Raw genomic sequence first — 17,114 nt, 5'->3', positions numbered from 1 at the left:
TCCCCTGTTCATGCTCTGTCTGTCCCTGCCTCAAAAATACATAAAATGTTAAAAAATTTTAAAAAAATAATAAAATAAGTAAATAAATATCACACCTAAAAATACATGTTTGGGGCCAGGGGGCATGTTGGTTATCTCTGTCTGTACCATCCACTCAATTGTGCTGTGAACCTCAAACTGCTCTAACAACTAAAGTCTATTTTTTAAAAAAATAAATAAGTTACCAATATTATCAAAAGATGATCATTATTTAAATTTCCCTAATTGTATATTCTTTTTTTATAAGTTGTTTTCTTGTATTTTTGAATATTGGGTGTTTGTCTTTTTCTTCTTTATTTGCCAAGCTGTTTACACATTAAGGGGATTAACTGAGGTGAAATTAATTATTATTGTTACTCTAATTACTTACTGTTATTCTTCCAGGGAAAACCATGGAGACTTCAGGACCTTCTTCCCAGACTCAAGATCACAGTCGAGTCCCTGGAGAAACAGAAGATCTGGACTGTATGTTTGCCTCCTCTCACCCTCTGGGCAAAGCCACGTGGGAGGTAGAGTCCAGCAGTGCTGGTGGAACAGAAGGCTCTGCTTAGCTCATGTTTCACAGTGGCTCAAGTCACAGTTGAATCCTCTGGAGAAGTAGTGTTTTACACACACACACATGCACACGCACACACACACACACACACACACACACACACACACACACTTGGTCCAGTCTGTCCCCTACAACTCTTTAGCTTTGCAGACCCTCAGTTGCTTCCCAAATCTCAAGGGGCTTCTGGGGACTTAGGAGAGGGTCTCACACTGGGGAGAGTCCTGAGAAGGTGGGAATGGTCCTGCTCGGCCCCAGAATGGGGGATGAGAGGGTTCGCTTGACCAGATCATACCTGCCCTGTAATTTACAGTGAATCCTACATCGGCAACACAGTCTAGTGACCTCTGGGCAGGATGGGGGCTGAAAAGCCCCTCTCCAGTCTCCATATTCAGAGAAATTTATGCCTTGGGCCTTCCTAGAGCCCCCGAGTTCTGAGAACTCTGATCTCCTGCACCTTCCACTGGCCCTACATGTTTGGGAAAAGATCCCAGCCATTCCTGGCCCCCAAGTCCAAGGAGACCCTGGGGAGGTCTTGGTGGTCTCTGGGGTAGGAAGGGCAAGAAACACTCATCCTTGCCTATGTGTGCCTCCCAGATGGAGAGACGGATTTCCACAAGCAAGACAGGGAAGCTGGACTCTTTCCTCAAGAACAACCCAAGAGAGACAAGTGTTTTTCCTCCTCCTCCTCCTCTTCATCTTCCTCCTCCTCTTCTTCTTCGTCATCCTCCTCTTCTTCAGGTATAGCAAAGATTAGTACATATGTATATATATTCATAATATTATTCAATAAAAGCATTTACATGAGAAAACAATCCCCCATAATCTCCTGCCTTGATACTTCAACTCTATTTTTCCATATTCCCTTCCAGACCCCACCTGTCGATACATGCAACTTGTACACAGTTATAACTGACCACACAGACAATTTGGTCCTCTGTTTAAAAATTTTTGCTGTCATATCCTGAGTATTCTGTTATTCTGTGATATCTTTGCAGCTAATTTTCATGCTTCCCAGAAAGCCCCTCAAGCGGCTGCGTCTCGTGTAAAGTAATTTTAGGCTTTTCAGGAGCACTCTGCTGTTGAACTCAGTGCACCAGCCTGCCTAGGTCCAAACCCTTTCTTTGCCACTCACCAGCTATGTGTCCTTTTGGGTAAACTGCTAAACCCAATGTGCCTTGGGGCCCTCATCTATAAACTGGGGATGATAGCAAAAGCTACTACCTCATGGAATTGTGGGGAGGATTACATTCTTTGCACATCTAAAGTCTTAGCACCTCGCACATAGTAACAGCTCTAAAAAAAAACTGTTAAGATTATCCCCTGGAGTGCCTGAGTGGCTCAGACGGTTAAGCACCAGACTCTTCATTTCGACTCAGGTCATGATCTCGCAGTTTGTGAAATCGAGCTCCATGCTGGGCTCTGTGCTGTCAGCTGGAGCCTGCTTGGGATTCTCTCTTCTCCCTTTCTCTCTGCCCCTCCCTGACCTGTGTGCTCTAAATAAATAAATAAATATTTAAATATCTAAAATTTAAAAAAAAAGTAGGAAAAGGAAAGAAAATACATTTATAACGCAGTGAGGTAAAAAATCTGCTTACAGGGGCGCCTGGGTGGTTCAGTCGGTTAAGCATCCAACTCTTGGTTTCGGCTCAGGTCATTATCTCCTGGTTTCATGTCGAGCCCCACATCGGGCTCTGTGCTGGCAGTGTGGAGCCTGCTTGGGATTCTCTCTCCCTCTCTTTCTGCCCCTCCCCCACTGCACTGTTTCTGTCTCCTTCAAAATAATTAAATTAAAAAAAAAAACTTAAAAAAAAACTGCATGTAAGTAGACCCAGACAGTTCAAACCCTTATTGTTCGAGAATCAAGAATGGATATACACACCCATCCCTGATTAGGTTTAGCCCTGGAAGAAGAGTTTCCCGGTATTAGGGGGCTCTAGCTTGTCCTTTTTTTTTCCTCCTCCCTGGGTGGGAGGTGACATTCTGTCTTCCCATTCAGGTTGACCCTCGGGGGTGCTGCTCCCCTACAAATGTCCTCCCCCAAGTGTGACCATAAGCCCCTTTCCTCAGGTCTCTGCAGCACACATGGCACTGCCTGTGATTAGCAAAACTGAACACTAAGGAAAAAGCAACAAGAAAAGAAACACAGAAGCACAGAGACATGCTGATATCAAGATTCTGATCTCTGATCCACAAAGGCTGGTCTGCTGCTAGAACTCACACCCTGCCCATGCTTTGGGCTTTGCTGGTGACCATTAGCCCTTTCAACCCCAAGCCTGGCTGGCACTTCACTGTATCCTCAGCCTTCCTCCATACTGGGGACCCTAACTCATAGTCCAGCAGCCAGTACTCCTCTCCCTATATATCTTTTTTAATGCATCCTGTTGCTTTTTAATTAAAACTTTTTATTGTGCAAGATTGCACATAGAAACACTGTAAAAATGTGGAGCATATAAGGAAGTAGAAAGAAGAAGAAAATCACCCTGTGCTCTGTCACCCAGAGATAATCACTGAACACATATTACTGTGTTTCCTTACATTTATTCAGTAAATATTTGTTAAACACCAACATGTGCCAGGCTCTGGGATGGATACTGGGGTACCAAGTAGCAGCAAACTGTGACTCTTTCTGCCAGGGTTACTTTTTTAAATAATCGAATTAGAGAGCACATATAAAAATTGTCCTCATTTTAGAAAGCATTTAATACTATAATACCTTTTACAAAAAATTACATATTATGAATACATCATAGAGAAAGCTAAAATAATGTTCATTTTTTCATGTTGAGGGAGGTTGTCCCTGGCCGATAGAATTTGGAATAATGTTTTGTTTCATTTTCTGTGTTGTTTTATATTTTGCAAAACGCAATGAAAAAGTTTTTTTTACATTGATTAATATTTATAAAATACAGAAAAGAAGAAAATAGAAGCTAACCAAAATCCCATCTTCTGAGATAAATACTGCCATTGCAATCTTTTTTTTCTTAATTTAATTTATTTTTTAGAGAGAGAAAGAGGAGCAGAGAGAGAGGGAGAGAAAGAATCTCAAGCAGGCTCCATGCTCAACGCGGAGCCAGACGCAGCGCTCATTCTCAGGACCCTGAACTCATAACCTGAGCCAAAACCAAGACTTGGAAGCTCAACCAACTGAGCCACCCAATCACCCCTGCTGTTGTAATCTTGATGTACTTCCTGATGCCTTTTCCTCTGTACCTAGCTGACATCACATATGCACTGATTTTAAAACACAGTTAATCTAGCTTCCTGGAAATTTAAAATTTATCCACGATTAAGCAGGAGCTCCGCAAGCACACTGAGGGACATTCACGCTGCCAGAGCCATTCAGTCATCCTCAGGAAAAGGGAGTCCTCTGGACCTGAAGCCAGGAGCTCCTGGCTCCCAGGCCTGAATTCCTGCAACACTGACTGGTCCAAGTGCTAACAACTCTGTCATTCTTCAAGTCTTGATCAAGCTCCTCCTCCCGGCTGGGCACCCTTAGAACAGTAGGGACCCAGGCCTTGTCCTTCAGGAGTTCAAGATGGTTGGAGAGACGAACACCATCACCCCTGGCCCTCATGCCCACTGTGTCAAGCACAGATAGCTGATGCAATCGTAACCGAGATGAGGGAGGGCGACGATGAGCGTGAACTGGGGCAGTTAGAAAAGCCTTCCTACTCCTTAATCTTCAAGATAAAGGAGACAAATGGGAAGGGCCTTCCCAGTGGGAGCAAAGATGATGTGGGGACACAGAGATGACACAGCCCCTGTGCTTATCATAGGATGCCTCAGGTGACCTCATCTTATCTTCATGAAAGCAACAGTGGAAATATTAAATGAGTTGTCCAAGGTCACATAGAAAGTTTGTGGCTGATCTCCTACTCCTCCCTCACCACCGCCCCTCCCCCCCCAAACAGTGCTCTTTCCTCCAGACCACACTCCTCATATAAGCTAAATTCTGAGAACAAACATCAGAATGAATGTATTTCAGGCTCATGCCAGGCTGAGGTTCTCCTAGAGTTTTGTGTTTGTTCCTTGCAGGGAGCAGTGATGAGGACCAGCACCCCAGAGTAACCGGAAAACGTCGGCAGAGCCAGGGGGCTGGACACCCCCCCAGGGACAGCTCACCTGGTAGGCGATAAGCCTTGCCATTTCTCCTTTGCCCACCCAGCTCCTGATTGAGTTTCTCAGTGGGAATGAGCATACCTGCGTGAAGATGTTCTTCACAGGGTGCCTGGGTGGCTCAGTTGGTTGAGTGTCTGACTTCAGCTCAGGTCATGATCTTGCTGTCCGTGAGTTCAAGCCCTGCATTGGGCTCTGGGCTGACAGCTCAGGGCCTGGAGCCTGCTTCTGATTCTGTGTCTCCCTCTCTCTCTGCCCCTCCCCCGCTCATGCTCTGTCTCTCTTACTCTGAAAAATGAATAAATGCTTAAAAAAATTTTTTTAAAGATGTTCCTCACAGCCGTGTTTATAGTAAGGCACCAATGGCAAGCAGCCTCGTGTCCAACGACAGCAAAATACACCCTTCCCTGGCTACAGTTCTGTTCTTCATACATCTCTGAAGTGACCAAGAAAGATGCCAAATTATATGACTGGTTTGATCTCATATATACTCTATAAAAATTCACACATACGTGGCCATAAATAAGACTGGAAGGAAAAATAGCAAAGTGTCAGGAGTGGTTATCTCTGGATATCTTTGGATGGTTAAATTGTGGGTGATTTTTGGCTTTTGCTTTTTTGGCTATAAAAAATTATACAGTGAACGTGTTCTATTTTAACAACCAGAAGAAAACTTTTGCAAAAATAAAAAATTTAAATACATTTTAGCCTAAGTGGGTTGTGGGAAGAAAAGAGCATGAGGCGAAGAGTCTGTATTAATGCCTAGTACAGAACCTGGCACACAGAACCTGGGAGATGTTTAATAAATGCTGCCCAGGAAGCTAGAGTTGAGTTCTGGGCTCTATTTCTGAAGATAAAAGTGATTATGATTGCAGGTTTTGGTGACAGATCTGGGTTTGAACCCTGGAATTGCCACTTACTGGCCGTGTGACCTTCAGGGAATAATTTAACTTTGTGACCCTCAGTTCCCTTACCCATAAAATGGGGGAAGAAGAGATACTCATACCTTCTTCATTGGATTTCCATAAGGATCTAACAAAATATATTTTTTTTAAGTTTAGGTTTTTATTTTGAGAGAGCACACAAGCAGGGAAGGGGCAGGGAGAGAACCCCAATCAGGCCCCACACCGTCAGCACAGAGCTCAAGGCAGGGCTGGATCTCATGAACTGTGAGATCATGACCTGAGTGGAAATCAAGAGTTGGATGTTTAACTGACTGAGCCACTCAGTCACCCCAGGGTTCTAACAAAATGTTAAATATAAATATCTAAGTTCCGTGTTGGTACATAGTAAGTGCTCAATAAATGGCAACTCTGACTATTGACTTTGAAGGAGGCTCAGGTCCTCTCAGATCCTCAGGACCTCTCACACCCAGGTCCAGGAAGCTGACCACAGTCACCTCTGAGCGTGTGGGGGGAGTCAGACAGCATAAAGGGAAAGTACTTGTGAAGGCTGTCTTGCCTCTTAAAGACTGCCAGGCTCACCCCAGCACAAACAAGGCTTATGTTACTTTTTAAGACTTCAGATGTGTGGGAGATGGAAGCTGTCCTGGGATACTGTGACTGGGAAGAGCTGGCTAAAAGGATGTTTCCATTCAGGTGCTGTGCATGAGGAGCCTGACCTTTTGAAGGACGAGCTTCAGCTCTATGGAGGTAAGTCATTGTCCAGTGGCCTTGGAGAAAAGGGAACTACACAGAGACGTGAGCTCTCTGGACTTTGTGGGACAGAAACAAGATCACAAGGGTGTTTCAATGGGCTAAAAAGTGCTAGGAAAATATAGGAAATATGGCCAGATGAATGGTTAGAACATTGGCAGATGGGGATGGGGGCAAGCATTTTCTACCATTGGGAGACTGCCCCGGATTCTCTTCTGAACTATAATCTTGACTTGCAGGGCGACCTAGATAAGTCGGCCAATCTTTCTGGGCCTGAGCTTTCCAACCAGCGAAATAGAACATGATTAGCACGCACTATCTTGGAATAGTGGGCTATGTACACATGCATGGGAAAATTAAGGATCTGATCTCTAAATACTTCATGGAATAATCATCTCGACATAGTGGTTATTACAGCAAGGAGTTGTAAACATGGTACTTTGCTTGGTAGCACTTTGATGCAATGGGGGCAATTTGTAGGAATGAGCCAGTTTGCCAAAAAAGCCTAACAAATGCGTACTGCAGATACGAAAATGAAAACCTGTTTAACTTTGTTTAATCCAACATTTCTATAATCTACATAGTCTCCTAACACCTGATAATAAGGTGTTAGATAATAATTCTAAGAAAGGTAAACAGAATATTTTAATTTCTGCATCAAGATATTACCGGTGTCTTCCTCTGGGTGGTAGCATTGTGGGTAAATAGTTAATACTGTTTTATTTGCTTGCCTGAACTTACTTTCTTTCTTTCTTTCTTTCTTTCTTTCTTTCTTTCTTTCTTTCTTTCTTTGTTTCTTTCCTTCTTTCTTTGTTCCTTCCTTCCTTCCTTCCTTCCTTCCTTCCTTTCTTTCTCTCATTCTTTCTCTTTCACAAAGCCAAGTATTACTTGGTTTAGGAAAATGTTTTTAATTACTCAAGTACTGTGGGAATGGTTTCACTGGGTGTAAAATGAAAGAGAGAGAAACAGTTACATTTACATATATTTAAAAATGTTTTTTTCTCATCATAAAAGTAATTCATATTCACTGAAAGGTAGATATCACCACAGTTTGTGAATTTGTGAATTACTTTTTCCCCCCAAGACCTAGGAGATTCTAAATAAATTACACTCCTAGAGTCTCATTAATTCATACTGTTCTCGGTATGTTCTCCGTACCCTCAGTACTGACCCCTCAGGTCACCTGCAGATGATGTTTCCTATTTGCATATCAACATAAAGACCTATTTGCATAAAAACAGTTCAGCATGTTTATTGTTGTGTGCTGAGTGCCCTCTTCTGATGTTTGTGTCCTGAGGCTGACCCAATGAAGAATGGGAAGTGTACAGGTGTGGTGACTACTTGTTGGAGGGGGGGTGGGGATGCTACAAGGGGTTCTCCCTGCCCTTGAGGGAAAGGATTTGACAGGCTGGGAGAGAGGTCCCCAGGAATTAGAATAAGCACCAAGAATCAGGATGAATGGGGTGGGTAGGCCACCCTAAACCAGATTAATTGGGGAGGCAGCAGCTCGGGACAAGTACAGAGGGCTCAAATCAGCCTCAGCCGCCCAGACAAGGAGTTCAACACTCAGCAGGGTGTGGGGCCAGAGTTACCAATGTGCAGCCCAGCTTGGTTCCCATGAACTCAGGGCCTGGTGGGGCTGGGCCACATGGCTAGGTGTCGTCATCTGCATCTGTGTAGTCATGAACAGGCAGAGGTTGCAAACTGATGCCCACACGTGTGCAGATGTGTTTTATCTGGCTCAAGGAGTGTTACTATTATTATTATTATTATTATTATTACATTTCATCAATTGTACAACTCCTACTTTTTCACATTTAGGTATCGCTAAGGTCAGGATGCATCTGAAAATTGCTGGCAACTTACAATTAAAATTGGCAGTGGTTTTCCTTACATAGTAATGTAGAAAATAATATCATTTCTCACAAATGATGTCTTTGATTCAGTGGAATACAAGAGGTGCCCACCTTTTCTATAATCAAGAAGTTAATGTAGGGGCACCTGGGTGGCTCAGCCGGTTGAGCGTCTGTCTCTTGGTTTCGGCTCATGTCATGATCTCATGGTTCGTGAGTTCGTTCCAGCCCTGCATCGGGCTCTGTGCTAACAGTGTGGAGCCTGCTTGGGATTCTCTCTCTTTGCACCTCCAGTGTGTGCTCTCTCTCTCTCTCTCTATTAAAATAAAAAAAAAAAAGTTGATGTAAAACCTGGATTTCTGGCCTCTTGTGGGAAATTGGATGACCTGTAACACTGGACAGGCCTTTCTACAGTGGTTTTTGGTGGCTGGTGGGTAGTTGCCCCTCGAGATGGAATAGCCCTCCAGCCTGCTCCAGTCACCTCTTGGCCCACTCAGATCAAATGGAAAGTCTCTGAATGAGATCCATCTGCCCCACAGTATAACTGCTCCCCACCCAGAGGATAATGGATATGTGATCGCTGATTTTCCTTCTGAGTAGGTGTCCCCGGAGAGGTGGTGCCCTCTGGAGAATCAGGTGAGTGTCCAGTTACGGAATAGGGGTTGTCAGTGCTGATGATGAACAGGTCTGGGTGTTTTGTTTCCCCTGAGAGAGCCAGCTGCTATCAGGGTTCGTGGGTGTGAGTTGGGGACTCCAAATCCACTTGCAGACTCAGGGCTCTGACCTGGGCTCATTCAGGCAGGGGCCCAGTGCAGATTAGAAAGGGGCTTTAGGCAAGAGGCAAGGGGATTTCAGTCAGCAATCAATAGATAGAAAGATCCCTTGGGGGCTGGAGAATTTGACTCGGGATTTTCAGAGGTGACCTACTTCCTCTGCTAGGGTGGAGGCACCTGTTAAGGGCCCAAGCTAGCCTGGCATTAATGTTGAGTTTCTGATTTCCAGGACTCCGAAGGAGAGGCTCTGACCCAGCAAGTGGTAAATACACAAACTCCAAGAGGAGAGGGGGAGGTGGCCTCCATTCCGGGGCGGGGGGGGGGGGGGGTGGTAGGGCAGGACCAGACAGCCTGAGAGAGTGGGTCAGTCAAGCAGGGACTACATCACCAGCCAGAGTGTCACCTTGATTCTGGGAAGGGCTCTCCAAGCTCAGGATAAAGGAAACAGAATGTAGACTCAGGTTGGGTAGAGAGGAAGGGGTCAGTGGGGCTCCCAAGGACAGACACACCCCACTTTCACAGCTTTGCCCTGATTGGCCCTGTGGTGAGTGCCCTCTGACCCAGGAAGAGGAACCCAGGAGAGCCAGTCTGAGTGAGGCAGAGAGGAGAAAACCCCACCTGGCACCCCTCTTCAAAGTAAACACTCATCTCTCTCTTGTTCCTAAGGAGAAGTGGAAGCCTCTCAGTTAAGAAGACTGAATATAAAGAAAGATGGTAAGTGGGTGCCTGGGTGGCTCAGTCAGTGGGCGTCTGAATCTTGATCTCGGCTTAGGTTTGTGGGACTGAGCCCTGCGTTGTGCTTTGTGCTGACAGTACAGAGGTTGCTTGGAATTCTCTCTCTTCCTCTCTCTTTGCCCCTCCTCCCCCTCAAAAAAAATAAAAAAATTAAAAAAAAGATGGTAAGGAATTTCGTGTCCCAAAGCTATTTCTACCTGTCTGTCTGGTCCAGATTTCTATGGTTAGAAAGTCCACTGGTGGCCTAGAAAAACAGCGATCACAGCCCACTTCTGTCATGTGTGGTGTTTGCAAACACCTCAGCTTAGAATCATGGCAAGAAGGTGGTATAATGACTCCCATTGTGCAGATGTGGAAGCTAAGACTCAAGGATGGTGTGTGGGCTTTCAGCTAGCCACTAGCATGACCTAGACTTGAACCCTGGTCCTGTGCTCTTGCTGCTATACACAGAGTCAAGGGGATGATAAATGCCCCCCCCAGGCCTCTGGTCATGATAGCGAACTAGAGGGGGCAAGGAAGCCCTGAGGTTAGATTAGCCTAGACTCTAGAGAAGGAGTGATAAGAACTGGAAGGAATTCCTTTGCTCTAAGCCTGGAATCTGTGAGGGCTTTAGGGAGAAGGATGAGAAAGGGATGTGAGACCAACGTGCTTGATTAAACAAATGGAAGTTGTCCTTGAAACATTTAGGGTTGTTGCAAAAGGCCACCTTTAGGGTGTAGGACACCTGGGTGTGAGCCCCTGACTCTGTCTCTGTCCAGCTAAAGGAACCAGGGCTTTAGAACTTTCCTGGGCTATGAAATGTGCCTCACGGGAATAACACTGAGATTCCCAAAGTGCGGGACAGGCATTATATCCGAAAGCAAGAAGGTGATTCCCCTTTCCGCTCTCCTTCCTAGAGCATGGTCTTAGTTTGGAAACCCTGTGTCTTTAATGCCACCCTGTCATTGTCATTGTCCTTCAGACACAGACAGCAGAGCCTCCTCTTGTCACGGCCCCTTGGCCGAGTCCAGGGCCCTATGTTCTCTCCCCAGTGCCCGGCAAAGCGCAGGGAGGCCTCACTCCAGAGCACACCTGAACACCTGCCCAAGGCCCAGACCCTAGTCTTGGCTCCTCTCCACATCTGTGTTAGCTAGGAGAACCCTCCAAGCAATTTCACTTCTGGGCATCGGGCCCACAGAAACACGTGCACAGATTCATGTGTAGTGATGTTTGTGCAGCATCAGTGGTAACAGCAAAAAACACTTCTAGGTTTATCAATGAGGGACCAGTTAACTAAATTGGGTTAAGTTTATACCATGAAACACTGTGCAGCCGTCAAAAAGAACAGGGCAGATCTATTATGTTCTACGATGGAAAGATGGTCCTAATCTATCCATGAGATGAAGAAAGCAAATGATAGAGCAGCAGGTATACAAATTGGTCCTGCTTTTTAAAAAAAATCAAGTATAGTTAATACACAGTGTTGTATTAGTTTCGGATGTACAATATAATGATTCGACAATTCTATACATTTCTCATTGCTCATCACAATAAGTGTGCTCTCAATCTCCTTCACGTATTTTACTTATCCCCTGCCTCCCCGCCCCACCTGCCCTCTAGTAACCATCAGTTTGTCCTCTGTATTTAAGGGTCTATTTTTTTGTTTGTCTCTCTTTTTTCTTTGTTTATATGTTTGTTTTGTTCCTTAAATTCCACATATGAGTGAAATCATATGATATTTGTCTTTCTCTGACTGACTTATTTCACCTAGCATCATTCCCTCTAAGTCCATTCAGGTCCTTGGCTGAGTAACACGCATATCCACTCAACTCTCAATGGATACTTGGGCTGCTTCTATAATTTGGCTATTGTAGGCAATGCTGCTATAAACATCAGGGTGCATATATCTATTTGAATTAGTGTTTTCTTTTTCTTTGAGTAAATACCCAGTAGTGGAATTACTGGATTGTATGGTAATTCTATTTTTAATTTTTTTAAGAAACCCCGTATTGGTTTTCTACAGAGGCTGCACCAGTTTGCATTCCCACCAACAGTACACGAGGGTTCCTTTTTCTCCACATCTTCGCCAACACTTTTTATTTCTTGTCTCTTTTACTTTAGCTATTCTGACAGGTGTAAAGTGAAATCTCATTGTGGTTTTCATTTGCATTTCCCTGACGATTAGTGATATTGAGCATCCTTTCATGGTGTCTGTTGGCCATTTGGATGCTTTCTTCAGAAAAATGTCTGTTCATGTCTTCTATCCATTTTTTAATTGGATGATGATGATAATGATAATGACGATGACGATGATGATGATGAAGACGATTGTTGTCAGTGTTGAGTTGTGTGAGTCCTTTGTATATTTTGGATACCAACCCCTTATCAGATATGTCATTTGCAAATATCTTCTCCCATTCACTATGTTGCCTTTTTGTTTTGTTGATGGTTTCCTTCACTGTGCAGAAGTTTTTATTTTGGTATAACCTCATTTGTTTAATTTTGCCTTTGGGTCTCTTGCCTCAGGAGACCTATCTCTAAAGAAGCTGCTATGGCTGATATCAAAGAAATTACTGTCTATGTTTTCTTCTGGGGATTTTATGGTTTCCTGTCTCACATTTAGGTCTTTAATCGATTTTGAATTTACTTTTGTGTATGATGTAAGAAAGTGATCCAGTTTTATTCCTTTGCTGTCCAGTTTCCCCAACACCATTTGTTAAAGAGATCGTCTTTTTTCCATTGCATATTCTTGCCTCCTTTGTTGAAGATTAATTGACCAGAAAAGCATGGCTTTATTTTTGGACTCTGTTCTGTTCCACTGATCTATGTGTCTATTTTTATGCTAATACCACACTGTTTTGATTACTAAAGCTTTGTAGTATATCTTAAAACCTGGTATTGTGATACTTCCCTGGTTTTGTTTTTTAAAATAGGTATATATATGCCTGGAAAGGCTTTCACAATCACTGCTTGCTTTTAAGGAGGGGAATTTTATAAAATTTTGTAAAAAAATGCGTTTTTTTACAATTGCATTTAATACTCATTTGACAAATACAGTATGGCAGCTCTATATGCCTGGCAATGCTTTATTCTCTGAGCAAAATCCCTGCCCCAGCATCCTACTGCAGAGGACAGACAAAATAAATCTATTTTGTATTTTTTCTTTTTTTTTTTTTTTGAGAATAAGTGTGGAAATAAAAATATAACAAGTTGAGTGGTGTCAGTGTTAGAAAAATAATAAAATGAGATAAAGCCTGGAAAGGAGTGGGATTTGGGGTGCTGTTTTAGTTGGGCTGGTCAGGAGCCGCATCTCTGACTAAAGTCACTTTGGAGCAGAGACAAGAATACTTTTAGTAACTATAAAAAAGAAAGAGAGAAAGAAGCAAATAGTAATATCCACCTCTGCCTTTACAGATGAGTTTTTCCATTTTGTCCTGCTCTGCTTTGCCATTGGGACCTTGCTGGTGTGTTATCACTATTACGCAGGTGAGGGCCATGGGAACAGGGACAGGGTGGGGGGATAGGAGGGACCAGACCTGCAGGCTGACCATTCTCTTCCTCGCTGCCCTTGCAGACTGGTTCATGTCCCTTGGGGTCGGCCTACTCACCTTCGCCTCCCTGGAGACCGTTGGCATCTACTTTGGGCTGGGTAAGTCCCCCCAGCCCCCAGAGACTCTTTAGGGCGGTGGCTGGACTGCCACGGACGCTCACCAAGGGCCAGAAAGCCACAACCTAAACATTTTTTAAAGATTTCCTTATGCTTGTGTTTTCTTCCTGACCACTTTCAAGGTCAATGTGAGGTCATTGGCAAAACCTCATGGAAAAAATGGGCAGCTCCACAAAAATGCAACAAAAACAGTTTAAAGTGGCAAACAAACAGAATTAGCCAGACATGGAAAACAAGGCAGTTCGTGGAGTTGGGTACTGAATCCACCGAGTTTCCTGGCACTGTTATTGCTGTTTGAAGTCATTGTTTTTAATAATAATAACTCCGGTACTATTATCTAAGCTTAACCTGCTGCCTGAAATTCCACCATTAATCCTTGTTTGTGTGGGGTAGGCCTTTGTCCGAGGGTAGGTGAGGGCTGACCCTGCGTCCCTTGCTGGGGCACAAAGCTCACGTTCCTTTCTCTTTGTTTGTGAGCAGTGTACCGGATCCACAGCGTCCTACACGGCTTCATCCCCCTCCTTCAGAAGCTTAGGCTGATGGGTAATGTTTACATTCTTCATATGTTCACCTCCTTCCTCCGGATCAGGGTCTTTGGTTGCAAATAAGGCTTAGCATACAGGAAACAACAGCACAGGGCCTGGAGTCAGGGGCCCGGGTTCAAGTCCTGCCTCTGCCGATCTACCAGCTCTGGGGCCCAGGATTGTCTTTTAGCCTGTTTCCTCCACCGGGCCGTGGGTGTAATAATACCCACTGTGCAAGTATGTTGTGCAAACCGTGGGAGGAATGGAAGCAAAACACCTGAAGGGTGGACTACAGTAGAAAAGTGAAGGGCATCTGGACATTTCTCCTTTCTCAGAGAACTTTACACTAAACCAAACACTATCTTCACCATGATGTTATTTGCCTACTGGGCGTACTTCAGTCATGTTGCACTTGACTGATGAGGAACCTGAGGCCAGAGAGGTAGAGTGACTTGGCGAGATCACACAGCTAGTGTGGCTGGGCTGGGTTAAAGGAGATCCTCTTTCTTTCTTGCTTTCTTGCTTTCTTTCTTTCTTCCTGACAAGCAGCTCTTTGCTTACCATCACATCTTAAAACTGAGAGACCAGGGGGCTGTGTGTGTCTGTACCGGGGATATCTGTCTCCTGTAACCCATTTAATTCCTGGAAACCTGTGCCTTCTAGGGTGACTGCATTATCCCACCTGTGAGAGATATTTGGGCATCTGGGGGTGATGGTAGAAATGAGGCCTTGCCGCCTTCAGAATCCCAGGCTATCCTGCGGGCTTTGCTTTCCAGGGTTCAGGAAGACCGACTGAGGCTGAGGCAGGGCCGACAGCCAGGCTGAGCCCCACCATGATGGCCACTGCATCTCCCGAGTGCACAAGGACAGAGCCACGTTCTGGGAGACACGCGGGTGGGCTAGGCTAGAGCAATAAAGAGAGCTCTTTTCCTTCCATGTAGTCTGAACGTTGGCACTGGCCCAGGCCTAAGTATCATTCGGGCAGCACTGGCATGCAGTCCAGCTGCCAGGATGACATGCAGAGGGAAGGTGCCAGGCCTATGTCCTCCAAGTTACCTGGATCAAGCAGGAGGATTCTAGGATGTCACTGCTCTCAGGAGACAGTAGGAGACCCCTGGGCCCTACAAGCTGTAATCTGTGTGGGCTTCAGATTTCTCTAGAGTCCCTAGGGCATCCAGGTGGGCTCTTCATCTTTTGAATCAACAAGGAAAGACAGACAGCCCACTGACATAAGGCAGGGAACCATCATGCCAGGCCCCCAGGTGAACCTGGTACAGGTGAGATGTTGGGGACTAAAGCCACAGCACCTTGTCTCAGCCCCATCACCTAGCACCAGCCCCGCTGCCTTGGATTCCATCAAGATTCAAATAAACATTTTCTTCCCTGGACTAAAAAGAATCAGCTAAATGTTCCTTCAGGTTTCTTGAGTGTGAGAACACATTGGGAGTCTCCTTTGACCCCATCTAGTTGGGGAGGGCACCTTGTCTACTGGATAAGGTGTAAAAGGGAATAAATGTAAAGTCCCTCGATGGCACAAGTTCAGAAACAGGGTTTTACAAACATTCTTATGAAAAGATCTGGGGCTGTTAGGTACTCTAAGCCCAATAAATACCAAAGCAGTAAAATAGGAGCACACATACACAAAAATCTGTTGCAAACTTGGGTTTCGTAAATGAAGGTACAGAGTCTAGATTGAAGGAGGTGACAGTAGATCCTACTTTACACAGCTAGTCCACACCAACAGCATGTATTCAGATCTGGATTCGCATGTCAAGAGCAATAGTGACAAGCTAGAGAACACCCAGAAGAAACCAGAGTGAGAAAATAAAGAACGACCGAAGAAATGAGAACTCTTCAACTTGCAGAAGAGGAAAGTGGGACCTTCACTGAGCTCACAGACTCTTGGAGGTTATTTTCTCAAGTGTTTTTGATGGTCCAGGTACAGTCACATATGTTATCTGGTTTAATTCTCATAGCAGCTTTGAGAGGTGTCAATCATCCTCATTTTGCAGATGGCGAAACAGAGACTCAAAGAGGTTTAGTAACTTGTTCGAGTTCCTACAGTAAGTGGCGGAGCCGTGATTCGAACCCAAGCCTGTGTTCTCCTTACTCCGAGCTTCCTTACAAAGCGTGGCTAGTCTCGGCCCCCACCCCAGGCACAGCAGCCCTGAGGCTGCTGCAGTTTTTCCCAGTGTTTCCCAAACTTTGGGATTTCTCAAAGTTAGAGAATATTTTTTACGAAGTGACAGGAGGGGGGCGCCTGGCTGGCTCAGTCCGGGGAGTGTGGGACTCTTGATCTTAGGGTTGTGAGTCCTAGCCCTGTGTTGGGTGTAGAGATTACTTAGAAATAAAACCTTTAGGGGTGCCTGGGTGGATTAGTTGGTTAAGTGTGTGACTCTTAATTTCGGCTCAGGTCACGATCTCATGGTTCATGAATTTGAGCCCTGCATCCGGCTCTCTGCTGTCAGCACAGAGCCCATTTTGGATCCTCTGTCCTCTTCTCTCACTGCCTCTCCCCCACTTGCTGTCTCCCCCCCTCTCTCTCTCTCCCTATCTCTCTCTCTCTCTCCCTCTCTCTCTCTCAAAAATAAACATTAAAAACAATCTTTAAAAAAAAGAAAACCTGGGGCGCCTGGGTGGCTCCGTCGGTTAAGCGTCTGACTTCAGCTCAGGTCATGATCTCACAGTCTGTGAGTTCAAGCCCCGCGTTGGGCTCTGTGCTGACAGCTCAGAGCCGGGAGTCTGCTTCAGATTTTGTGTCTCCCTCTCTCTTTGACCCTCCCCTGCTCATGCTCTGTCTTTCTCTGTCTCAAAAATAAATAAAAACATTTAAAAAAAAAAAAAGGAAAATCTTAAAAAAATAATTAACTAAAATAAAAAGTGGGAAGAGGGCTGCCAACTCTCCCTTGATAACTGAGGATAATAAAAACAACAAAAAACATCAACTTTCAACATCATTTTGTGAAAGAAACGATAGTTTTACACCAAAAAAGCAGGGAAATTATCATCAGAAGCAAAATAAGGTTTTAAATGAATAAATGGGGGGCGCCTGGGTGGCGCAGTCGGTTAAGCGTCCGACTTCAGCCAGGTCACGATCTCGCGGTCCGTGAGTTCGAGCCCCGCATCGGACTCTGGGCTGATGGCTCAGAGCCTGGAGCCTGTTTCCGATTCTGTGTCTCCCTCTCTCTCTGCCCCTCCCCTGTTCATGCTCTGTCTC

At 44.9% G+C, this 17,114-nt stretch overlaps 1 protein-coding gene across 9 annotated transcripts in view; it reads left to right on the top strand.

Moving 5' to 3' along the window:
* Positions 1 to 16,233, top strand: part of TMEM40 (transmembrane protein 40) — a 66,060-nt gene extending 49,827 nt beyond the window's left edge. For 3 of the 9 annotated variants that reach the window (XM_045493856.1, XM_045493864.1, XM_045493865.1), the window contains 11 exons: positions 424 to 504; positions 1,190 to 1,333; positions 4,631 to 4,720; positions 6,310 to 6,363; positions 8,820 to 8,855; positions 9,222 to 9,254; positions 9,659 to 9,706; positions 13,121 to 13,192; positions 13,281 to 13,355; positions 13,854 to 13,916; positions 15,625 to 16,221. In XM_045493856.1, the coding sequence (XP_045349812.1) occupies positions 424 to 504; positions 1,190 to 1,333; positions 4,631 to 4,720; positions 6,310 to 6,363; positions 8,820 to 8,855; positions 9,222 to 9,254; positions 9,659 to 9,706; positions 13,121 to 13,192; positions 13,281 to 13,355; positions 13,854 to 13,916; positions 15,625 to 15,680 (752 nt within the window). In that variant the 3' untranslated portion in view covers positions 15,681 to 16,221. Of the gene's footprint in view, positions 1 to 423; positions 505 to 1,189; positions 1,334 to 4,630; positions 4,721 to 6,309; positions 6,364 to 8,819; positions 8,856 to 9,221; positions 9,255 to 9,658; positions 9,707 to 13,120; positions 13,193 to 13,280; positions 13,356 to 13,853; positions 13,917 to 14,673; positions 15,296 to 15,624 lie in introns of those variants that run through there. The other 6 variants (XM_045493857.1, XM_045493863.1, XM_045493858.1 and 3 more) reach the window with 6 other exon arrangements.
* Positions 16,234 to 17,114: the final 881 nt, after the last annotated feature.

This window comes from Leopardus geoffroyi, chromosome A2 (assembly GCF_018350155.1).
Source record: "Leopardus geoffroyi isolate Oge1 chromosome A2, O.geoffroyi_Oge1_pat1.0, whole genome shotgun sequence".
Lineage (NCBI taxonomy): Eukaryota > Metazoa > Chordata > Mammalia > Carnivora > Felidae > Leopardus > Leopardus geoffroyi.
Note: the sequence above shows the minus strand (reverse complement) of the source record. Positions and strands in the feature narration are given on the sequence as shown.